Source organism: Amphiura filiformis, chromosome 7 (genome assembly GCF_039555335.1).
Source record: "Amphiura filiformis chromosome 7, Afil_fr2py, whole genome shotgun sequence".
Taxonomy (NCBI): domain Eukaryota; kingdom Metazoa; phylum Echinodermata; class Ophiuroidea; order Amphilepidida; family Amphiuridae; genus Amphiura; species Amphiura filiformis.
Window position 1 is genome coordinate 5,555,060 of NC_092634.1, and position 22,970 is coordinate 5,578,029.

The 22,970-nt window shown below is 36.3% G+C and overlaps 1 protein-coding gene across 1 annotated transcript in view; it reads left to right on the forward strand.

Annotated features, from left to right (window-relative positions):
• LOC140156581 (rho guanine nucleotide exchange factor TIAM1-like) overlaps positions 1–22,970 on the forward strand; it is a 106,295-nt gene that overhangs the window by 44,369 nt on the left and 38,956 nt on the right. Inside the window, 5 exon segments of the mRNA XM_072179519.1 lie at positions 13,047–13,305; positions 14,685–15,535; positions 15,538–15,732; positions 20,869–21,040; positions 22,564–22,650. Of these exon segments, the coding sequence (XP_072035620.1) occupies positions 13,047–13,305; positions 14,685–15,535; positions 15,538–15,732; positions 20,869–21,040; positions 22,564–22,650 (1,564 nt within the window).

The window sequence follows — 22,970 nt, forward strand, 5'->3', positions numbered from 1 at the left end:
GGTTAAACCAGGCTGAAAAGATGCTAACAAGAATTTTATCTTTGTCCCCCAGACAACAACCCTGATACGCCACTAGTTATTTGATTTATATAGATGTTTTAACTTGCAACTTCTGTAAAGACCTTTTGTATAGATATGACATGAGACTGCACTATTTTTTGTTCGTTTAATTTGTTCAACTTATTTTGTAGATGATTTACAAACATTTCTACTGCTATACTTTGATTCCTCAAGTTCAATTGTGACATGGATGCGTATTTTGACGGTCACAGTATTGAATCGTGTGCGTAAAGTTAATTGCGAAGAGAGTACACACACTCATACAAGGCGGTTTGTCAGAACGTTTGTGACACAACCACAAAAAAAATTGACCTCACTACTGAACTTGGGGGTGAACCTAAGTAGATCTGTTATGCTTCACTTTGAACATTATTAGGAATTGAAATCTGCAGTTTAAAATTTTGTTTCACAGATATTGTCCCATGCGCCTATCAATGTTCTATAGACCACTTGGCATGTGACGTCATTGCCCGGCAGTATGTGTTCGAATTATGCAAATTTGCATTGTTCTTTGTCACGCAGTGTGCATACGCATCATAGTTTGCTCATCAGGGCACATAATCGCCTACCACATTTCATATAGTACAAGAAAGCCATTGAACAGTGTAGCAGTTTGTTCAAGCATATCGATAGACCAGTCCCTCGCCTTTGTTAAACAATGATGTCAAGTGGTCTTTACTGTTAAAATGCTGTTCTTTAAAAATGAGGTTGTTTAGGTGATGTGTAAACTGATAGAAATAATATTAATTGTTTAAGCATGTCATCTCAATAACCCCGGTTGTTTAAAAGTTTTAAACAGTGTTTTAACAGTGTAATATTAGATGTGTTTCAAATTAGTGTATTATAATAATTTGCATTATTAATCTTTGTTTCTAGTGCTTGAAAATGATGTTTGATATGAAAGGCTGCAAGTGGTTGCGCACCTATTTCATGATATAATTATTATTGTGGTTATTCTTATAATCATTAATATCTGCCAGGAGATGTTGTTGCACTCATATGATAGTGTTTTGCATTGCATTGATTCTGTTCTCTCTGCAAGTTTGTTATTTTTCACCCTTTGCACGAATCCGCCATCTTCCAAAATGAGGTTCTCCTGCAAACACATACGCAAACAGTGGCATTTTTGTTTTTCTCAATGAGCCAGAATGCTTTTGCAAAGTAAAGCATTTATGTTGCTCTCTCTACGCGGTTGTCAACTGCAGACGACAAAGTTTCAAATGTTTGTAAAAAATTTCAGAATTTTAAATTTCCCGAGCATATTTGGAATCAGCATGTAAAAAGCATGAATATGAGTACAAATAAACCTAGTATTAGTTCAGTGGTTCTTGAGATAGTTCTTGATATTTTAAGAAAATATCCCAAAACTTGCCAGAATTTTTCGTGGGAGGTGCAGGTTTTCTAACAGCAGACCCCGGAAGCAGACCTTTCAAAGAAAATCTTCATTCTGGCCCAAAGTAGACCTTTATCCCCACTGCAATTGAAATTTTACAAAAAAAGTTCATGATTTGGAGTATATTTGTCAAAAAGTTTGACATTTTTGGCCCAATTTTGCTATTTTTGACAGACAAAGCAGACTGACCCAAAGCAGATTCACGGTGAGTGTGTCGTCCCCACCGCATTCCCCCTGGCTACAGGCCTATTTAGGACTGCAACACAAGCACTTGTTACAGCACTGAATCCATGCTAATTTGCCATAATAGGGTGCCAAGCTGTGTGAAGGGAACACCTGTCCTATCTTTCATACAAGTTGATTCAAGATGATACTTTAAGGATGCACACAGGATCAATGAAGTGTTACATGGCCAAAATTGAGTTTTCATCACTAATGTCATCTTCAAACCGTATTTTATCTTGTCATTAATAGATTTTTAAAAAATCTTAAAATTTGAACCATAAGAAAAGCTATTTTAAAGACCCTTTTTCATTAAAAATTCGTCAAAATGCAAAAGCAAATAAATCATTGTTTTCCCGCAATAGATCGCGTTCTCGTAATGCGTACTGCGGCGTACAGCTAGCAAAGACACGCACGCATGGTAAACTGGATGGGCGAGGTGATTGCTGATTGAGACGCTGGAGTCGCCAATCGCGATCACTAGGCCCCATGCACTAGGCCTACCGTATTTTATCGTATTGATCTCTTCCAAGGTAGGTAAAGCTTGCACCATTGCATTGCGGAACTGCGGGCCGACAGACCACCACCGTCCCCGTCCCAGAATCAGTAGGCCTACTCGATAAATTTCGCCAAAAAAGTGCTGATATAGGCCTAGGCTAGTGGTATAAATCATAGGTTTTTTTTTATATGTTTTTTTGTTTGTTTGTTTTTATTTTGTTTTTCAAGTTTCATTCTGAACTTGAAAATATGAAATTTATCTGTAAGAAGTAGTTACCTGTAAGAAGCCCTGTAATGATGACGCAATCTGGTAGATACGATAGAAAACGTAGGCCTTAAATATTTTGCTAGTAAGCTAGACTTAGTCCGTATAGTACATCATTAGGCTTATTATTTTATGTTTAAAAATTTGTTTTATTTCATTCATTCATTCATTCATTCATTTCATTGTTATTATTTGATTTACCAAGTTGGTGTAATTGGACAAGAATATAGGCCTATTATATCATGTATAGCATGGTATAGGCTATTAGCTTATATTTTATGCAGTCCCAGCCTTGAATCGGGGGCCTCTGCGGTCGTTCAGTCTCGTCTTAATTTTGAAGACCATAAAAAATAGGCAAGCAGTTACTACCTTTAGGCCTATATTAGATACCCAAGGCCCTGAATAATGTTTCAAAGTCATGAAGCGAGCACGCGTTTATGAAAGCATTTTCATGAATGTTTTAATGCTAAATAATAATTTCAAACGAGAGAAATATAATCGAAAACGCAAATTCGTGCTTTTTTTATAACCCATTTTAACTACATTTCCATTATTATGTCTACATATGCCATGATTGCGACAAAATCTTTTGGTTTTACAACACTTTTTGCGAATGTTTTGACCGAATGCCTTTTTATTTGCAATGTTTGTCTGGCTTTCAACTTTCACGTTTATAATGTTTTCTGCATACTTTAAAAGGTAAACTGCTTTAAAGCATTTTTCGTGAATGTTTTCATGCAGTGTTTTAAAACGCTCTTTATAGCATGATGCCTATACGGCAGGCCTACTGCATAAACCACAATCTAATTTAAAGCCATAAGTGTTCCGTTTTCTACTTTTGAAATTCGGTTTTGTTAGGCTATGTCAATTTCCGTGGTTTTCAGTTTTCTTGTGACCTCTCCGTGTTTTGTCCGTTTAACATATATTATATAGGCCTACTTTTTGACCGTTTTACAAGAAGTTTATTCAAGACATATTACAACTTTTACCCCACTTTTTACACGTTTATTTGATTGAAAACAACAACAGACACACTTTTTTTAAATTTTTGTTGTTGTATTTTATTTACTTTTTATGCAGTACAAAATATTTTACAACTTTATTGTGGCTTTAGGCCTATAATAGGCCTATGACTTTTGTACGTGTTTGATATTCCGTAAAAAGTTAAAAATAAAATATGATAACAACAAACAATTACACTAACAAAAACGGAATATTGAGTAATGCGACACTTCAGAATCTTTTAAAATTTTACTTGGGATTCCTGTGGTGTAGGCCTAGCTATAACGAGGCGTTAAATGCCTATCTTTGGGCAGACGGGCCGCAGTGGTGCCTCTCAAGCACCAACTAAAAAGAAAAAAGCAACAGTAGTAACAACATCATGTTTGCGGTTGAGAAAAGGACAATGAACATAAAATACAATATTAATTTGTCAACACCAAAAAAAAAAAAAAAAAAAGAAAGAAAGAAAAAAAATCACCAAAAACGATAAATTAAAAACATTGCATTTTTAAAGCAAAATTATGAAAATTAGGATAAAACAGAAATCGCAATTGAGCCTATGTCTCAATTTATTCTTCATTTCATAAAACTTCCTGATTAATATCTGCTAAAATAATTGCTTGTCAGTTATTCTATGCTACTTTTAATGTTCTGATGTCCGCAAATTTTAATACAGAGCATGATCTTTTTTTTTATACGGAACAGGACAAAATTGTGCTTAAATAATCATGGTTTCGTTCGCGGCAACACGACCATGCACTGTGCAACTTATTCGCGTAACCTGTCTGTCTGTCCGCGCCCTGTCGCTCCTCAAACGCGGACGCGACTCCGCGGCCTTGCCGGAAGCTCTGCTGCACCATGGAAACAAGACTGCAGTAAATAATATGGCTACTGCCATGTGGATAAACATCTGCCGAATGTGCACGGATAATTTTGTCATATTGCATATTATACCTTCTAAATCACCAAGAAAATGCCAATCTGCTGCAGTTGGACGCCCCTTCTCATTTTCTAACTTGACCAAACGTCACAAGTCACCGGATTATATATTTATGGAATAATCTTCAAAAATGGACCTAAAATCCGCTGTATTTTTTCTAAATCGCGATTTTCGGCAAGTTCACTTTTGACCACTTTTAACCATTTTTGGTCCGCCATAGCGTCTAAATGAAGCACCACTGAGGTAAGTTTTTAAGTCAAACGTTTAGATATGGCTAAAATCTAGATAGTGTTTTTTTTTTTTTTTAATTAGGGCCTAGAACTTTTTTAATCACCCATGATTCAAAAATTTGAACACGGGTCACACGTTTTTACTGATTTTTTACTATATTTTAAAAACTAAGAAAAATTAAAAAAAAATAAAAAAACACTTTCTAGATTTATTTGTCTAAATTAATAAAATTCATGTTTTACAGTTTTTGATTTTCAAATAATTTTTTTATGGCGGACCAAAAATGTTTGGTCAAAAAAGCCGTTTTTTGGGATTTTCTCGAAAATTGTACTTTTTGACCCAAAACTGACATTTTAAATGGATTTATGAGCTCATTTCCGTTCAAAAAATGTATACTTTTATATAGTTTACATAAATAGTTTTCGAGTTATGAAGTGAATAATAATGGATAATTAGTGATCCTGTGTGCCTCCTTAAGAAGATAAGTATTATCTCTATCAAGTTGAGATCCATCCACAGGTTGATGGCTAGTGACACACTGCAATCTTTGTGATCTGATCATCCATATATCCTGCTAATCACCATCAGACAGACACCTTTGCCCATGGACCACAATAGCCTCATCCCAATGGCATAGTTCAATAACCTTAATTAAACAATTAGAGTGCAAAATTTGACCTCATGTTGCAGAGTATGAGTTTTTATACTCAAATTTTCAAAGGTCATTCAATGAATGTACAAATGTATTGGGGTTAAAGAACTGTGCCTTGATAGATGAGCATGTTGTGGATCCTATGAAATTATCTGACAATAGACATGTGTAGGTGAACTTCACCTTGTCAATTATAGCGCAGGACAAGTCAATCAAGTAGGGTCTATTAGCCCACATTGTGAAATGATCTGTGAGATAGCCATGGGCTATAACATAAAAAGTCCCAAGTTTTGAGATTATTTTCTTTAAATATCAAGAGCTATCTCAAAAACCGCTGAACCAGTACTAGGCTTGTTTGTACTCATTTTACTGCATTTTTCATGCTGATTCTAAATGTACAATTATGACATTTTTGGATTTTTAAAGAAAATTTGAAACTTGTTGTCTGCAGTCAACACCCTGTATAGTCACTAAATCAGAAAATTACAAAAACTTTTTGAAATGCTAACATTTTAAAAATTCTTGTCCATATTTGAAATCTTTACGAAGAATGCAAGCAAATGATTATAAGCAGGTCTTCATGGTCTTGTGGTTATTTTGTTAAGAATTTCTTGAGCAAGTTTTGTATGTAATAGCATATGCAAAGCATAGATGTCGGTGCAAAGTGTCATCACACAAGACTACAATGTGGTTACTAGTTGAAATAGAAAGAGGAAGTATGATTATTAGGCGATAAATAGATGGTTCCTATCAATGTTTTGTGCTATATGATATATGGCTATTTGTTGCTAGACATATGGATGGAGGATCTAGCTTGGATTGACAAAAAGGGATATCCTTGCGATTCCTGCTTGTATAGGCATAATATAAAATATTATGATCATTTATATTTGTATATATTTATATATACCAGGGCTGTAGCAAGTGGGGTGGCCGGGGAGGCCATAGCTGCCGCAGTTTTTGAGAAAATTGTTGTTTTTCTTTATCTTTATTTCAATTTGGGCATATATTTGAATTTTGGCCACCCCACATTTGTGATGGCCCCCCAAATTGTTCAAACTTGATACATTATAATATTGGTGTAAATTTTAACTGATTCACACAAGCAAATTGATTTTACACTTACGTGTAATTTTCGTGACTTATCCAAGCTCACTTCTTCAGCACTCTGATGGATTGCTGGTACTAGACGTGGTAGCGCGAATCGGATCACGTGACCTGGGTATTGATCCCAAATCACTAGACCCGATCAGCTTCTTGATACAGCCCTGTTTCATACCATGCACCTTGTAGTAATAGCAAGTATAGGCTAGTAACTACGTACTACTTTGTTACCCCTTTTTGAAATTCAAACTCTGAAATTCAAACTCTGAAATTCTGATATTAACTAATCAACTCCCCTTGCAATAAAATTACATTCAGAACCGCCTTACGAAAACTGTGATACACTGGGGGAAAATCCCTTTTCTATGGGCATGGCAGTCAATATATTGTATTTTGTGGAAGTTTACATCAGCTGGGGTGAATTATTGATCACTACAAAGTAGTCTAGCCCAGGCCGATTTCGGCAAACCAATACTCTATACTGTGACTACTATTACATTATAAAGTTGTTTGTGCTCTTCTATCATTGTTGTTGTCCATGTATTTATTTAATGTTGCTCTTTCTGTTGTTAAAATATATTCTCAGTCATCAGGTCATTAAAAGCACAAAGTTTTGAATTAAATCTTTTTAGAAGTTGTAAAGGTAAGTTTTACTAAAAGATTTCAATTCAAAACTTTGTCTTCCTGTTGTTATTGGTAGGTGTTTGCGCTTACAGGTGTTGTTCGTATTGGTTTCCTTGTTGTTGATGTCCTTATTTGTTGTTGTTGTTGTTGTTGTTGTTGTTGTTGTTGTTGCCACTGTTGTCACCATGATAATCTTTTTATTTGGCTCTCAACTGTTTAGTATCTTGGGAGACTAATTCCTGAATTTTATTTTGAACTTACAACCAACCAGTCAACTTCATTGACAAAATGTTATGAAAAATTGCAATGAGATGGGTGAGGTGATTGAGATGATTTTGAGATTTTTCATTCATGTTTGTTAAGCATCTTTCAGGAAAGGCAAACTGCATCGCTTGATATAAACATTACCATATCAAGTGACAATGATTTACACGTTCGCAGCTTTCCGTCTCTTCTATCATAATTTACAACCAAATTAATTGCTTCTTTGCTCAACCATAAAACAAGAACATGATGAAGAGATGGAACAGAGTTTAAAATCCATACTGTGCTTTGATATAATGCTACATATGAGCATACTGTGCCTTGATATAATGCTACATATGAGCATACTTGTGCTTTGATATAATGCTACATATGAGCAACATAACATTTATGGATGTTTTGAAGTGATGGAGACTTAGTCACAACAGCAAAATAGTTGCGGTTTAATAAGCATAAACCCAGATGATACTGCTCTTCTGGTCTGTCTATTTGTCTTCAACATATAGGGCTTTTCATGACGTGAAAATTATTCGGATTTGAGCAGACCCGTATGCAGGGTGTTGCTGATTTTGAAAAAGTGGATCAATTTTGTGAAAATTGGACTTTCTTCCCAAAAAATGTGGACCGTTTTTGACTAAAAAAGCGTAAAAAAAACTATTTTTTTGCTCTTTCGATGTATTCTTTAGCATGCAATTTGTCATGGTGCCCCAGCAGGCCTTAGCAGAATTACCTGGCTGCCCTCGCAAATGCCAAAATGAACTTTTTTCACTGCAACAGCATTTTAAGCGAATCTAAAGACCAACTCAAGTTGAAAGATCTGTCTGCCAGCACCAGACCAGGTTTTTTTGTGGGTTTTTTTTAGTTGCCTAAAGGTATAGAAATTTAAAAGCACAAAATTTATATAATTTTTACTAAACATTTAAAGTTTTTGCTTAACATTGGTTACATTTTGCGGGCATTTTGCTCATCAAGTTCAACTGTTCCATATAATTATACTCAACATTTCTACTCGTTATTTTTTAGCATCCATTATAAGGTTCTATTGCATTACTCTATTTTAGGACTAGTCTTGCACACTAGTAAACAAACAACTACACAAATAGAGGCTAGCTTGATGAAACCTGAAAGCCAGACAAGCATAGAAATCAACATCAGTAGGCCCTAAATGGATTCCACCAACAGATCTATCAACAAATCTAACAGCTCACCATTTGTACAGGACAGTTCTGTCGAGGTGTAATGGTGTTTCATTACAACGTGCCTCCAAGATTTTGCGTTTAGCGCCGTTAAATGCCAAACACAGTTGGCCGACTTTGACAGATGGACACAGGCTTAATGGGCTATTCTGGTTGAGATACACACCCCCTATGAAAGACATGACCTTAATCTTTCACACAAGGTGAATTTCAATTGGGGTTCCCTGAATGGGTGATTCCATTTAAAGACTACACCCCCTGTGTGGAAGATTAAGGTCATGTTGTCTACAGGGGGTGTATGGATTTTAACTAGAATCACCCAATGCTGCTACTGTCAACATTGCATGCATTTTTGTTTGTGTTGGGAGATGAAATAGTAAATGTGTTTCTTCATTTAATGGGGAAAATATTGTACATTTGTTTTGTCAATGAAGTTTCTGTCTGTTGCAAGTTATTTAATTATTTTGTTTGTTTTGAAGCATGGAACTTACAGCTACATTTAAACCCTTGTGGTTTAGACATCAACTGTTGGGTGGTGAACAGGGGATGAGCAATTACAGAGGACATGAAAACATCTCAATAATTTTGTCAATTTCAGTGCATCAGGGGTGGGGTGGTACTTGAATATGAAATTAATGTACCTGTGCCTACCAGAGTATGACACTAGGGGTCTATCGATGGGGATTTTTTGTCCAAAAAAGGGGGTATTCATTGATGGTTCCAAGAAAATGGGGATCATTTAGTGTGTGAATGCTAAAAATTGGGTGTCATTGACAGTGAAAAGGGTCACTTTCTGGGCAAAAATTTACAGAACTTTGCAAAAATGAGCAATTTTGAAGCTGAAATGGCTACAGAAATGTGAAATTTGTTCAAAATGTGCAAAGATTTGCAGATTTAGTGTAAATTTCTAAAAAGAAAGAAAGTCATTGGAAGTAAGCTAATGAAAAATGGGGTCATTGGGTGTCAGATTTGCCTCAAAAAAGGGGGTCTATTGACAGGCACATTATAACATGTACCAATATATGGGAGCAATTTAATTAATCAAATGAAAATAACTGCTACTGGAAATTTGTGATGTGATGTAAATGATAAAGTTTAACCTGATCTTTAAGATTCGTTAGGATATAAATCTGTATGGTGCTTCTGTAATTAGGGTTAGGGTTGGTGCTATGGGTTACGGTACCATCCTTTTGCACTTAGTATGTGTTAGGGGCCCAGGGGTAGGGGTTGGATCTGCGATAGTGATTGACCTTTTGCAGACTTGTCATGGACTGAGATGACCGATGCTCCACATCAAATGAATTTAAAAAACAATTAATACCATAATTGAAATCAAATTAGTGTAATTAAACTTAGTAGCCTTGTAACCCATTGCCTGCCAAGTGTGGAGAAGATGGTTAATATAGACAAATGTGAATTGTATGATGGAAACCAAGTTTGAGGATAGTTTGTTTACCGTGTTTACAACTTGGCAAAACACGCATACACTGCACTTGCATATTAATCTTTGAATGCAAGGAGATCATCTATCAACACTGTGTGTTACCATAGACTCTTGTCTTACCAGATTATGGTGTTCCTTATTTTGAGTTATTAAGTAAATATTTAGAAGTGTATATATACATTTGACATGATAGAATAGAGAACTTATGACTTGAGTTTTCAAGACTAGTGATTCATATGAGGAGAAGGAGGAAGAGGCATAAGATGAAGATGATATTGATGAGAATAATTATGAAAATGATCCGGAGGGGTGGGGGCACTCAAGAAATGAAATGTACTTCACAGAGATCTATAATTTTGCCATTTTTTAATTGCCACACAAATTTGAGATAACATTTAAAATGGGCTATTCCATTTAATATCCATACACCCCCTATGGAAGACATGAACTTAATCTTCCACACAGGGAGTGTAGACTTTAAATGGAGTCACCAATGCGTTGTAACTCAATTTGAAATAAATACTCCCTGTGTGAAAGATTAAGTTCATGTCTTCCATAGGAGGTGTATGGATATTAAATGGAATGTCCCAATGTAGTTTACAAATTAAAATGTATTCAAATGCGCATAGTAATACAACATGGTCCAATATCAGTTAAATTTTGGGACCAAATTGGTTCCTATGACCATGGTCATTCCAGTGTAAAAGTATAGGATCGCAAATGCGATAGTGTGTAAGAGACTGAAATAAGTCTCTTACACTCAAAGAATTTCTAGCTAACCCTAAATCCGAACCCTAACCCACAACTAGCTTCATAAACATTTATCCAGCAAACCTATGACCATGTTCAAAGGAACCAATTTGGTAGCCCATATACCTCCCAATATCTGGGATGGGATAGTGGATAAATTTGAGTTAAATATAGCCAAAATAATAATTTCATTTTAATTTACTCTGTATGTGTATATAAAAACTATCATATTTCAGGACCCAAAGGCTAAATTGGGTTCTTATTATAAAAAAAAGCAAACAAACAAAAAAAGAAACAGAAAAAAAAAAGGAACTGATTTTGCTCCAAACTGCAGCTGTCTCATCTTCTTGATTTCCCTCTCACTAACATTTTTTCTTTTTTTTTTTAAAATTGTAGAATTTAGTATAAGTCATATTCACATGGTAATAACTCTTAGGCATAAACTTCCGCTATTGCAGCGATCAAAATTTAAAAAAAAATTTCCTACTCCGACCATGTGTCCACATGATATTTTGCAGTAAACCTTTCACGAGAGCGTATTTTAAGCGTACATGCACACTAGTCTCTGATTGGCTGCTGAAGCAATCTACTGTTGCCGAGGGAAAAGTTATGAATGCACACTAGTCTCTGATTGGCTGCTGAAGCAATCTACTGTTGCCGAGTGAAAAGTTATGAATGAACTTACGAAAAGTTATGAATGAACTTACGAAAAGTTATGAATGAAGTTATGAATGAACTTACGCGTTGTTAGCACCAACCTTGCAACATCAAGGTAGTACATGCTTATCAAAGGTTTACAGCAAAATATTATACCACTGCTCCGAGTAACTTACTCCAGGCCAGCAGTCATGCTTCTGGTTGGAGTAAGTAAGCAAAGGTGGAATTATGATGACGGACTTCAACTGATTTTGCTGATGATGATATGACTTGTAGAGTAGGACTTTTTATGGGGGAAAGGGGGCAAGACTTATGGGGCAGTTACCCTCCTTTTCCCTTTCCTTCCTCCTTTATCCCCCCCCCCATCTTTTGCTTTGTGAGTTTTGATGAAGTTGGTAATATATTTGTTTGGAACCATATTATAGGCCTTATCATGATTAATATTACAAGAATTTAGGTCACTCTGTGCAGAGACACACTTGGGTCCTGATAGGACCATGCTCAAATAAAAGGTGAAGGGGGCGTAACTTCTGTCAACTTACTCCAACCATCATTTACATGGTCACCACTCCACCAGCTGCACCAATCAGATTTATTCATACCAAATCTTACTCCTCCTTTACTTCCGATCGTGTGAATGCTACGATAGGGACTTTGAAACATTACCGCATGTAATACAATATCATGCATGCTTGGTGTGTTAGGTGTTAAATTGGTAAATTAATCATGCCAATATGGCGCTAAGTTAGGGCTAATTTTTCAAGTTAATTATGGAAGAAAGAAGTTGGAAGCCATTTATTTTAGGTGTCTTCTAACAGGAACCATTGAAGCATCTCCGGAATAAATTAGTACATCCTTACTGGTGTAGCATTTCATTCAATGCTCCATTGGGCTATTCCAGTTAAAATTCACACAGGTGGTGCAGATTGCATATAGAGTCACCCCTTTAAGCAACCCCATTTGAAATTCACACCTCCTGTGTTTGAGATTAAGGACTTGTCTTCCATAAGGGGTGTATGGATTTCAACTGGAATAGCCCAGTAATTCTTAGTTTACTTGTTTTATCCTTTACTTGGCATGTTTTCAATTTTAATTCAATTTTTAGACAATTTGCATGATTATATTTTTGTTGTATTATGATATTGTTTAAATGAAAGCCAAATTGTGTAACTAGCTCTAGTATCATCAATTAATTCAGATTCACTTGCGATTCTACATCTATTGAGCTCAAAATCTTCCTACACATTGTAATGACCATCCCACGCCAGAGAAGATATATTACCCTTCCCAGAATCCTTTGCAACATGACACATCACCTCATTACAGCAAATGACACTGATTACTTTGTACAAGTTCCCTTTGTTTTCATTTTGAGAATAGACTGGTTAAACATGGGTCAATAAATAACATAGTTTGCAAGATCTGGGTGTGATCTGTTCATTGAGGTACTTTCTGTCAGTATCGACCCATGTTGCTCTAGATAGCAAATCAGTACAGGGAAGAAATGCATTGTGGGAAATGTAGGATATCTTCTCTGCATTTGAATATGTTTGTTTCTACTGTGAATTATTTAGTATTTAAAAGATCTATTTTCTTTGCATATTTCAATATTTGTCTGGAAGAATCTGCCTGGAGACTAAGCTATTCAATTTCCTATACATGAATATTACTGTGCACTATTCTTCCATTCAAAGTCTTATCCACTGTCATTCACAATTCTATTTCTCTTTCTGTATTATTCCAGCCTACAGATAACCCCAAGTTAAAACGTTCCAACTCGTCCGGGTGTCTGAGTAAAAGCACAGAAGTTCCAGCGCCATCAGCATTAGTGTACAACCCACAGTCATGCCAGTCAGCTAGCTTAGACCATCTTGACTTCAGTGATGATGATGAGTTACCAGCAACCAATATAGATGATATCACTGTAGGTGATGAGTATTTCTCAGGTTCAGACGATACACCAATATGTACTAGTACACCAACAGGATCTACAGAGTTAAGAAGTAAGTGATTAGTAGATGGGCTATTCCAATTAAAATCCACATACCCCCTGTGGAAGATTTAACTAAAGTGTTCCACAGAGGGAGTAAGAATTTTGAATAGAATAGACAATTGGGTAACTTACATTTGAAATACTCACTCCAGTTGTGGAAGATATAGGGAAAGCCATAATACAGAGGGAGTATGAGATTCAAAATTATTAACCCTGATCAATTGCATTTGAAAAACATATTCTCTATGTGAAACATATTTCCAAAATCCTCCACAGGGGTAGTGTGGATTTCAACTGGAATAGCCCAATGTACGATTTCAGTCAAATTTTAATTTACAGGATCACTCAAAGTGGGAAATTTTGAATATTGTTTGTATGTATCTTTAAAAGTAATGATGATAAATACATACAACTATACATTTTCAGAAAGGAAATAATACAAGGAATCCAACTAGCATGACAGATTTTTCTGAAGTGCCAAATTTGATTTTCCATTCCAAATTCACTAGCACAAATAGCGTGAGAATACACACAAGAAACTGCACGTGTATGCATGTATGATAAGCGATATCGCCAGATCTGAACGTGCGTCAGCTGAATTTGAGTACGATTAGTGGGCACAGGGCGCAGTGGGCGCATTAACCATCCATTTGTTACCAAAATGAATAACATGTAATTTGCACTTACCCACTTCTGGCACTGAGCAGTCGATAAGCGTGCACCCGTCACACATTATGCAATGCGCAACTAGTGTAAGTACCTGCCCTGCACCCAACAGCATGCATGCCATTCTATATCATTACATGATGTTATGAGTCTTTTGCCAATTATAAGCCGAACAAACTTTAGATCAGTTATTTGAGTAAGTTTACTACCTGCGTGTATAATTTACAACACAGGAAAGCATCATGTATAGATGACTTGGCTCATATTATGTTTCATGTATTCTGATAATGTGACAAGATAACATACAATGGGTTATTCAGTTGAAATCCATACACCCCTGTGGAAGACATGACCTTAATCTCCCACACAGGGGTGTGACTTTCAGATGGAACCACCCATTCAGTGTCGTCTGCTCCAAAATAGGTTATTCAATTGAAATCTATACACCCGTATGGAAGACATGACCTTAATCTCCCATACAGGAGGTGTGAATTTCAAATGGGGTTACCTGAATGGGCGATTCCATTTTAAATCTATTCCCCCTGTGTGAGAGATTAAGGACATGTCTGCCATAGGGCTGTATGGATTTCAATTGTAATAGCCTATGGCTCGTAAAAAATGAAAATAAATGTTGCCAAGCATGATTAAGTTTCAGAAATAAAGTATAAACCTTAAAGAGTTAATGTTTTAAATTAAGAGTTTACTTTCATTTCTCACGTATAGGTAAATTTGCGGTTTCTGGAAGTGTACGTCGCAAACTTGTATCAAGAAACAGTGGACAAGACATCAAGTATGCAACCTACTCAGCCAGTCGCAGGTCTATGTTCACAGAATCCTACTATGATAACGTAAACAGCGATGAAGAGGATGATATTAATGCTATGCTGCCCAGTCTGGAGTCAAATGGTAACCATGGTAACTGGAATGAAAGCAACCATTCACATTCCTTAAATAAAAAACAATCCAAAAAGTATAAAGAAACCGATATTGACGCTATCCGTGGTCAGTTGGATTTATTAGGTGACAAAACATTGATGCAGAAACAGGAAAAGTTGAACTCGCCAAGAATTAACTCACCAAAACGAACTCTATCGAAGAGAAGTGAAGCAGGCTCAGTAGCCAGCAGTAGTCAAAGTTCAAACACCCCGCAACAGGCCAAAGTTGTTATGGAACAAGGTGTTCTAAAAAGTGCCAAGTTTGTTGAGGAAAACAGTTCCCATTTTGGGTTGGCCAATGCCGGTAAAGTGCCACACAGCAACGATTCTCTGCACGAAAACAGGAACTCAGCTTGTCAGGAATATGATATGGAAATACCGAGACCCAGGACTTACACCGACAGTCAAGCTACATACTCTGTGACGGATGCAAACGATCCAATTGTGCGCAATAAGAAAACAACAAGTCTTTATGCCGGTGGACCCATTGCTTTACCGCCTGCAGAATCTGATCGTAACAACTCAAGAAACTCTGATCAGTCTAATGAATTAGTTCAAGCTTATGAAAATGAACTGAAATTACAGGCCCTGAGCGAAAACTGTGATAGCGGTTTTGATGGTATGGGGCCAGAAAGTGAACAACACTCACAACAAGATCTGCCTCTAGTGGGCAGCCATCTTTGAACCCAAAGATGCGCAAGCGGTGGAATACTGGCAGCGACAGTGGTAGTAGTGCCGGCGTGAGGGGTGATGGAGGAACTTTGAACTCTAGTGAAGGGAGGTATTCAGCACATATGGATATAAATTTCTTTGAAGGGAAACAGTTTGAAGATGAGGTAAGCTTTGCAAATATGAACCATAATTTTGACCCCTAGCTCACTAAATAAATAGCATGGCTTTCTGAACTTTTCCGATCTTGACTTGAAATGGTCTATGGCATAGTTCACCCAGATAGTTCTGTTATATTTTTATTTCTAAAAACTTGACTTCCAAATTGTCAAGTATTAATTTTTGTACCCAACGCATTAAAAAATTGGAAGATGTGCTTGCCCTTATTCAAACTCCTCACTACCCTTCATTGGTGTAGCGCATAAAAGGAAGGTTGATTCATCTGGTGCCAATCGGAGAATAGTAATCACAGAAAATGGTCAAAAATTACAGTACCTTTTTTCTAGGTGTTGCTAAGACCTAACTTTTGAGACGGTGCGTACATTCGAAGGTGCAAAGTTAAGTCACACTGTTGTACCACCACGTTCAGAAACTCAATCATCGCAACACTCGTAAAGAAACCGTGCCCAAGTTTGATTGACAGATGACGTCAGATGCAAACTAGTCTTTTTTAATTCTGTCTTTGATCATGGAGTCATAAGGTGAGGGGGTTGAAAGTTAAGGGCATGTCTCACAATTTCAGTGAAGTGTCACCCACAGCTTCCAGGAATCATTGCACCAAGTTTAACTAGGATCCACAACATCTATCAGGGCACAGTTCTTTAACCCCAATACATTTGTACATTCATTGAATGACTTTTGAAAATTTGGGGACTAAAACTCACACTTTGCAACTTGAGGTCAAATTTTACACTATGATTGTTTAACTCAGGTTATTGAACTATGCCATTGGGATGAGGCCATTGTAGTCCATAGTGATTGACAGTGAAGGCATCTCCTGTAGGAGACAAGAACTGTCCACAAGATGAATGTTATATAGTCAGTTATAACATGCTCATCTCTCAGGGCACATTTCTTTAACCCCAATACATTTGCACATTCATTGAATGACCTTTGAAAATTTAGGTACTAAAACTCATACTCTGCAACTTGAGGTCAAATTTTGCACTATGATTGTTTAATTGAGGTTATTGAACTATGCCATTGGGATGAGGCCATTGTGGTCCATAGTGTTTGACAGTGAGTGAAGGCATCTAGGAGACAAGAACTGTCCACAAGATGACTAGATGAATGTTATATAGTCAGTTATAACATTATAAAATGATTAATGAAGAAGTTTATGATATTTATGTTGGTATGACGATAAATCACTCATCATGGAATCCTAAAATCTGATGGATGTAGTGAGCATACACTATTTATAAATCAACTTATAAAGTTTATCATCCAAAATGTTAATTGATAGTGCATCTGTTGCCATATATCGTCAGCCTACTACGCTAAATGCCTAAGTCATTCTTACATGTTTCTCATTTGCAATTTTGATTTTCTGACTATAAACCCATAATTCATCAAATTTCCAGCCGCATTCTTCATTAACTTGTGGAATACATCAAGAGAAATGATACAGGGTAGAGTCTATACTTCACATATATCGCACGCATGTATCACTCACCTCTCCAGTTTTGATCAGGCATGCATTTCAATTGTACAAGTGTGCCAACTATTTTTTTCAGTATTGTAGGTATACTTGTAGTCATTTGACTTTATTTGACACATTTCTTTCAAATATGGTTACAAGACTATAACATGTTGATATATAAGAAAACGAACATAAGATATCTGATCAATTTCAGTAGATGTCTGCATATCATGTCTACAACACCCATAAAACACTAGGATCCATAACATGCTCATCTATCAGGGCACAGTTCTTTAACCCCAATACATTTGAACATTCATTGAATGACCTTTGAAAATTTGGGTACAAAAACTCATACTCTACAACTTGAGGTCAAATTTTGCACTATGATTGTTTATTTGAAATTATTGAACTATGCCACTGGAATGAGGCTGAAACATAAAAGCCAACAGAGATCTGATAAAGTATTATGTCTTGGCTTTGCAAATTTCTGCTTCCTTCTTAAACCATACACATTTAGCCATGTCTTGCACCCCCTGGTACATAGTACTGTGGTTTAACCTTTTGAGCATACAAGATGACAGACATTTCCAAATTCATTAAGTCAAATTTGTATTTATCTTATTTTAGCATAAATTTTGATTTCTTGCAAATGTCTGTAACCATAGTCACTTTTTATTTTTTGAGGTCTTGATTTGAAAATGGGGTTTGTTATGTACAAAAACATGTTTTGATCCAGGGTCTTAATTGTTCCTGATGTTGTACGTGGTAAACTTGCAAGTTGTACAGCAAGTGTTAAAAATCTGCATGACGTGGAAACCACTAATAGGACATTGAACTGCCAGTGTTCTTTGTGGAGCTCATATTTGAGGTAGAAATAGTCCACCCAGAAATATACACAGCTATCACTAGGATCCACTACATGCTCATCTATCAGGCCACAGTTCTTTAACCCCAATACATTTGTACATTCATTGAATGACCTTTGAAAATTTGGGTACGAAAACTCGTACTCTGCAAGTTGAGGTCAAATTTTACACTATGATTGTTTAATTGAGGTTATTGTACTATGCCATTGGGATGAGGTCATTGTGGTCCATAGACTATTATGGGATCTGCTGTAAGCATGAAATGTTTTCACGCATAAAATAAAAATTTTGCAAATTTTGCGAGTGCAGTTGATCCGCAAAATTTTCATTTACGCAAATACTTTTTCTTTCGTTAGACCTTTAAGAAAATATAGAAATTTGCAAAAATCATGTTGAAAAAACATGGGTTCTCTCCTAAACATGGAATTTTAATGCTGCAAAAATATCATGCTTTTACAGTAAGTAGATGATCTAATTATATCAAGTGTTCTCAATAATATCTTCTGAAAGTGCTGAACTACTATGTGTAAAGCCTCTGATAACTATGTGCACTTATTGCCTTGAATACAGAGTAGTTTTTTTTTTTTTTTTTTTTTTTCAAAACAAGACTTCTATGACATGGTTCAGTTGTTTGTTTCACCCCCCCCCCCACACACACACACACAAAGTGGAGCTAATGTTGATAACTCAAGTATAAATTTATGAATACCGTCACACGATCTGCTCGATTAAGCCAACACAATTCCTAGAAGTAGGCCTGACCAGAAATAGGCCAATGCACCTGTGTGGATTTAAACTTTGTAATAACCAATTAACAGGTGAGCTTTGAAATCAGAAATAAAGTTGTTGACAAAAAACTCTCTGTTGTGATTGGCTCGCTCTTTAGTTACAAATCAAGACGCCAAATCAGAGAGTGAAACCCTGATGCATGTTTTGCAGTACACGCTTAGAAAAGACAGTTCTTAAGCTCTCCTGTATGTAGAACCTTAAATAGACAGTAGACTTAGACTTAAGTAGACAAGGGGCAGTCTTAAGTGAACGACTCTTTTCAGAGTCACCAAAACCTTTAAAATTAGCAGATAGGCGAGATCTGCTTGTTCTCTGTTGACAAGGGGCAGTCTTCAGTGAACAGCTCTTTTCAGAGCCACCAGTAGGCAAGGGGCGGCATACATGTCTCATTCTTAGGTACTTTGTCCTGAAGAAGTTAGAGCTACTCCTGACGAAAGCTAAAGACCCACTAATTGTTATGAATTCCTGTCGTAAAAGCCTATCCCAAAAGGTTCTGCAAAGTTTAGAAAGAACCATTTTAGACATGAAAAGGATTCTGTAAGGCCAGAAAGAACCATTTTGGGGTCTTATAATTTCCTAGAACCCGAGCTTTCCTGTTTTTCGAACCTTATTTTCTAAGAGTGCAGGGTGGCTTCAGACCATGCTGCAAGTCTGTCCAAGAGACGTTTATAGTATCTATGAAATCATGAGTAGCATAAATCGGCAACATGCACTATGGACCACAATAGCCTCATCCCAATAGCATAGTTCAAAAACCTCAATTAAACAATCAGAGTGCAAAATTTGACCTCATGTTGCAGAATATGAGCTTTTGTACTCAAATTTTCAAAGGTCATTCATCGAATAAGCAAATGTATTGGGGTTATAGAACTGAGCCCTGATAGATGAGCATGTTGTGGATCCTAGTGATGCCCGATTGAGTAGCGTTGACCTGTAGGGAATTTGCATGTCTTGAGGGTGTTATCAAACGGACTGTAAATATCTCACGATACCGGGCCATAAATTGTCCCATCAGTATCAGGGTGCTAAACACAGGATGTATGCGTGTTAGATGCGGTTACATGTGTTACTCAACGTATGGATATGTGTGATAACAGATCATTGGGGATTTTTAAAGGGGCATTTCCTGATCATGACTTTATGTAATAAAAGTTGGTTTTGAATTACATGTTGATACCTCATAAAAATCCTTGGGGTGTCACTTCTTTAAAAGGTGCCCCCCCCATATTGTTGGCAAAATCAGCACACTTTTGACAATTTTTAGGTCCTAACAGCTTCCCCCAAAGTGACATGCATTGATGACATCGTCACTGGCTTTAAAGTGTGATTTTCTTTGCTTGACCTCAGTTGTTTGGGTCAAAATCAAATGGGGGATGTATCTGACCTGTAAAAATAACATTTTGTGGAAATGTTTCAATATGGTTTTAAGAACACAATTTAAGATATAACATTACAAAAGTTTGTCAATTTTAAGATACAGATTCATTTGTTAATAACATCCACACAGTTCTTAATATAGTATGTCTCATCTCAATTTGAGAGTAACACCATATTGGATTTTGCAATAGCAGATTTTAATCTTGTGCGCTAACCTAATCCAGCGGCGCATATACACACAGGCATAGAAGAGTGATTTGTCTGTATACTGGCGACACAAATTGATTCGCACTGATTCAAATCTGCCACTGCAAAATCCAACATGGTGTTACTCTCGAGATGAGACAGACTACACTAGGATCCACAACATGCTCATCTATCAGGGCACAGTTCTTTAACCCCAATTCATCTGTACATTCATTGAATGACCGTTGGAAATTTGGGAAAAATCATCCTCTGCATCTTGAGGTCAAATTTTGCAGTATGATTGTTTAATTGAGGTTATTGAACTATGGCATTGGGATGAGGCCATTGTGTTCCATAGTGCTATAAGCAACTGTAGGCAGTACATTTTTCACCGAAAAGAAAATTTTAATTACCTTGACATATTTTTAATCTGTTAACAGGAGGAGGGAGAAGAGGATTCTGAAAGTATCAGCTCACATCACACTCAAGGTACATGTTTTCAACAGAGGGGGGCAATCCGCAAAGCAGGATGGCTAACTGTCAAGAGTATGCTGGTTCAGAGAAAGAAGAAAGTTGAGAGGGCTGCAAAAAGGAAATGGAAAGATTATTGGGGTAAGTGATCATGTTGTCTTTTGATTAATCCACCTTTTTTGGTCACCCACCTTTGCACAGTATTTTTGTGGGACCTGAGAGCACATCAGATCAAACACACCAAATTGCATTCTGAATACGAGGAATGTCCTTCTGCTATCAAATAATTCTTATGTTTTGAAATTTATAATACAAATTTTATGGCACATTATTGAAAATGGACATTTTAAACATTTAACAGTCCTCGATTAACAGTCCTGAAAGTAAACTTAATAAATCTAATGATATGAACTTAAAGTGTATGTAGCTGGGATTAAAAGCCGGCCATCATATGAAAATTTTAACCTTTCATGTTGAAGATAATTCATGAAGTTTCATGAATACCTAACAATTTTAGGTCTTTTGGGTCTCTTTCTTTCGCTTGGTCCATTTTCCGTGTTATTATGTTTCTATAGGGTCTTGCACTTTTAATAAAATGGCTGTTTGCCAAACACAAAGAGGAACTCATATGTGTTTGGCAAACGGCCATTCTAATAGAAGTCGTCAAGGATGCAATAAGATAGCACATCAGCTGGTCTACAAATTCCCCACAAATTGTAACATTATGATATTTAATAACCTATTCCTCTACATAAAGATGAGTATTTAATGTTGTCTGTTCCTGATTGGTGTAAGTTGAGGAAAAGTTCATAGCCGGTTCAGCTAAAGGAAGTGCTTCATCAATGATTGCATGATCATGTATCACTATCGTTATTATATTGGCCCATTTACCTGGTAGGAATGTTATGTATCCCTAATATTACATCATATTCTTAGTCAGTGGCTGTGATTTAGCTTGTAAACGATGAATTTCACTGGTTTCTGCATGTCGTCTATCACACGTTAGATGTCAGCAACCACATCGTTGCGGAAGATGCTTGTTGAAGTGCGATTATGTAGCACGTTCTAGAGCATAATACAGGAACGAGATTGCAGTATGCACAACTAAAACAATATAATAATAATAATGTGAATTTTTAATGCGCACATCTCCACCAAATCAATGGCGCTCAAGGCGCGATACATAGATTAACTTAAACTACAAAATAAAAATTAATTTACATTACAACTTAATCTACACATGAACAACAATCAATGGGTGAACAAAATATGTTGATGCACATCAGTAAAATGCTTCTTTCATTAAGTGAGTTTTTAAAGAACTTTTAAACTGTGTTAAAGATGTACTTAGTTTAATGTGGGTTGGCAGAGTATTCCAGAGATGTGGTGAAGAAATTGAAAAAGCCCTATCCCCCCATGAATGTTTTGAACGGGGTTCGCAGAGAAGCGATTTGTCACTAGAACGGAGCATACGAGGAGGGTTATATGTTTGGAGGAGACATTTGATACATTCTGGTGCAAGATCATTTAAACAAGTTTGGTTCATTTTAGAAAGTAGTGCCGGCATCCACTTCTCAAAATATTGGACCTGCCTGTCGTCTATTACATGGTAAAGGATAGTAAAAACAAAAATTCCTATTGTTTATCCTCTAATTATTTTTCAGTGTGTTTGAAGGGTACCATGTTATTATTTTACCACTGCGATGAGAAGAACGCCCCCGATGATACATCAGAACCACGTCACGTACTAGGTGAGATATTTCAACTAAATGATATTTTAATATTTTTTTTGAAAATTTGACCATTTTTGGTACAAATTTCTCAAAGTTTATCAAAATTTAAAAAAATGAAAAAACAGCTCCTAGATATTTTTATCTAGTTTTTAAAAATTAATAAAATAAAAAATTGGCCCAAGAATTTAACGAAAAAGAAGTGGGCCAAAAAAACATTTTTTGGGATTTTGGGCTAAAAATGAGCATTTTGGCCCAAATTTGACCTCACAGATGAATTTATCAAGTCTTTGCCATTCTAAATATTTATACTTTAATCTACAATTTGGTTATGAGGCCTG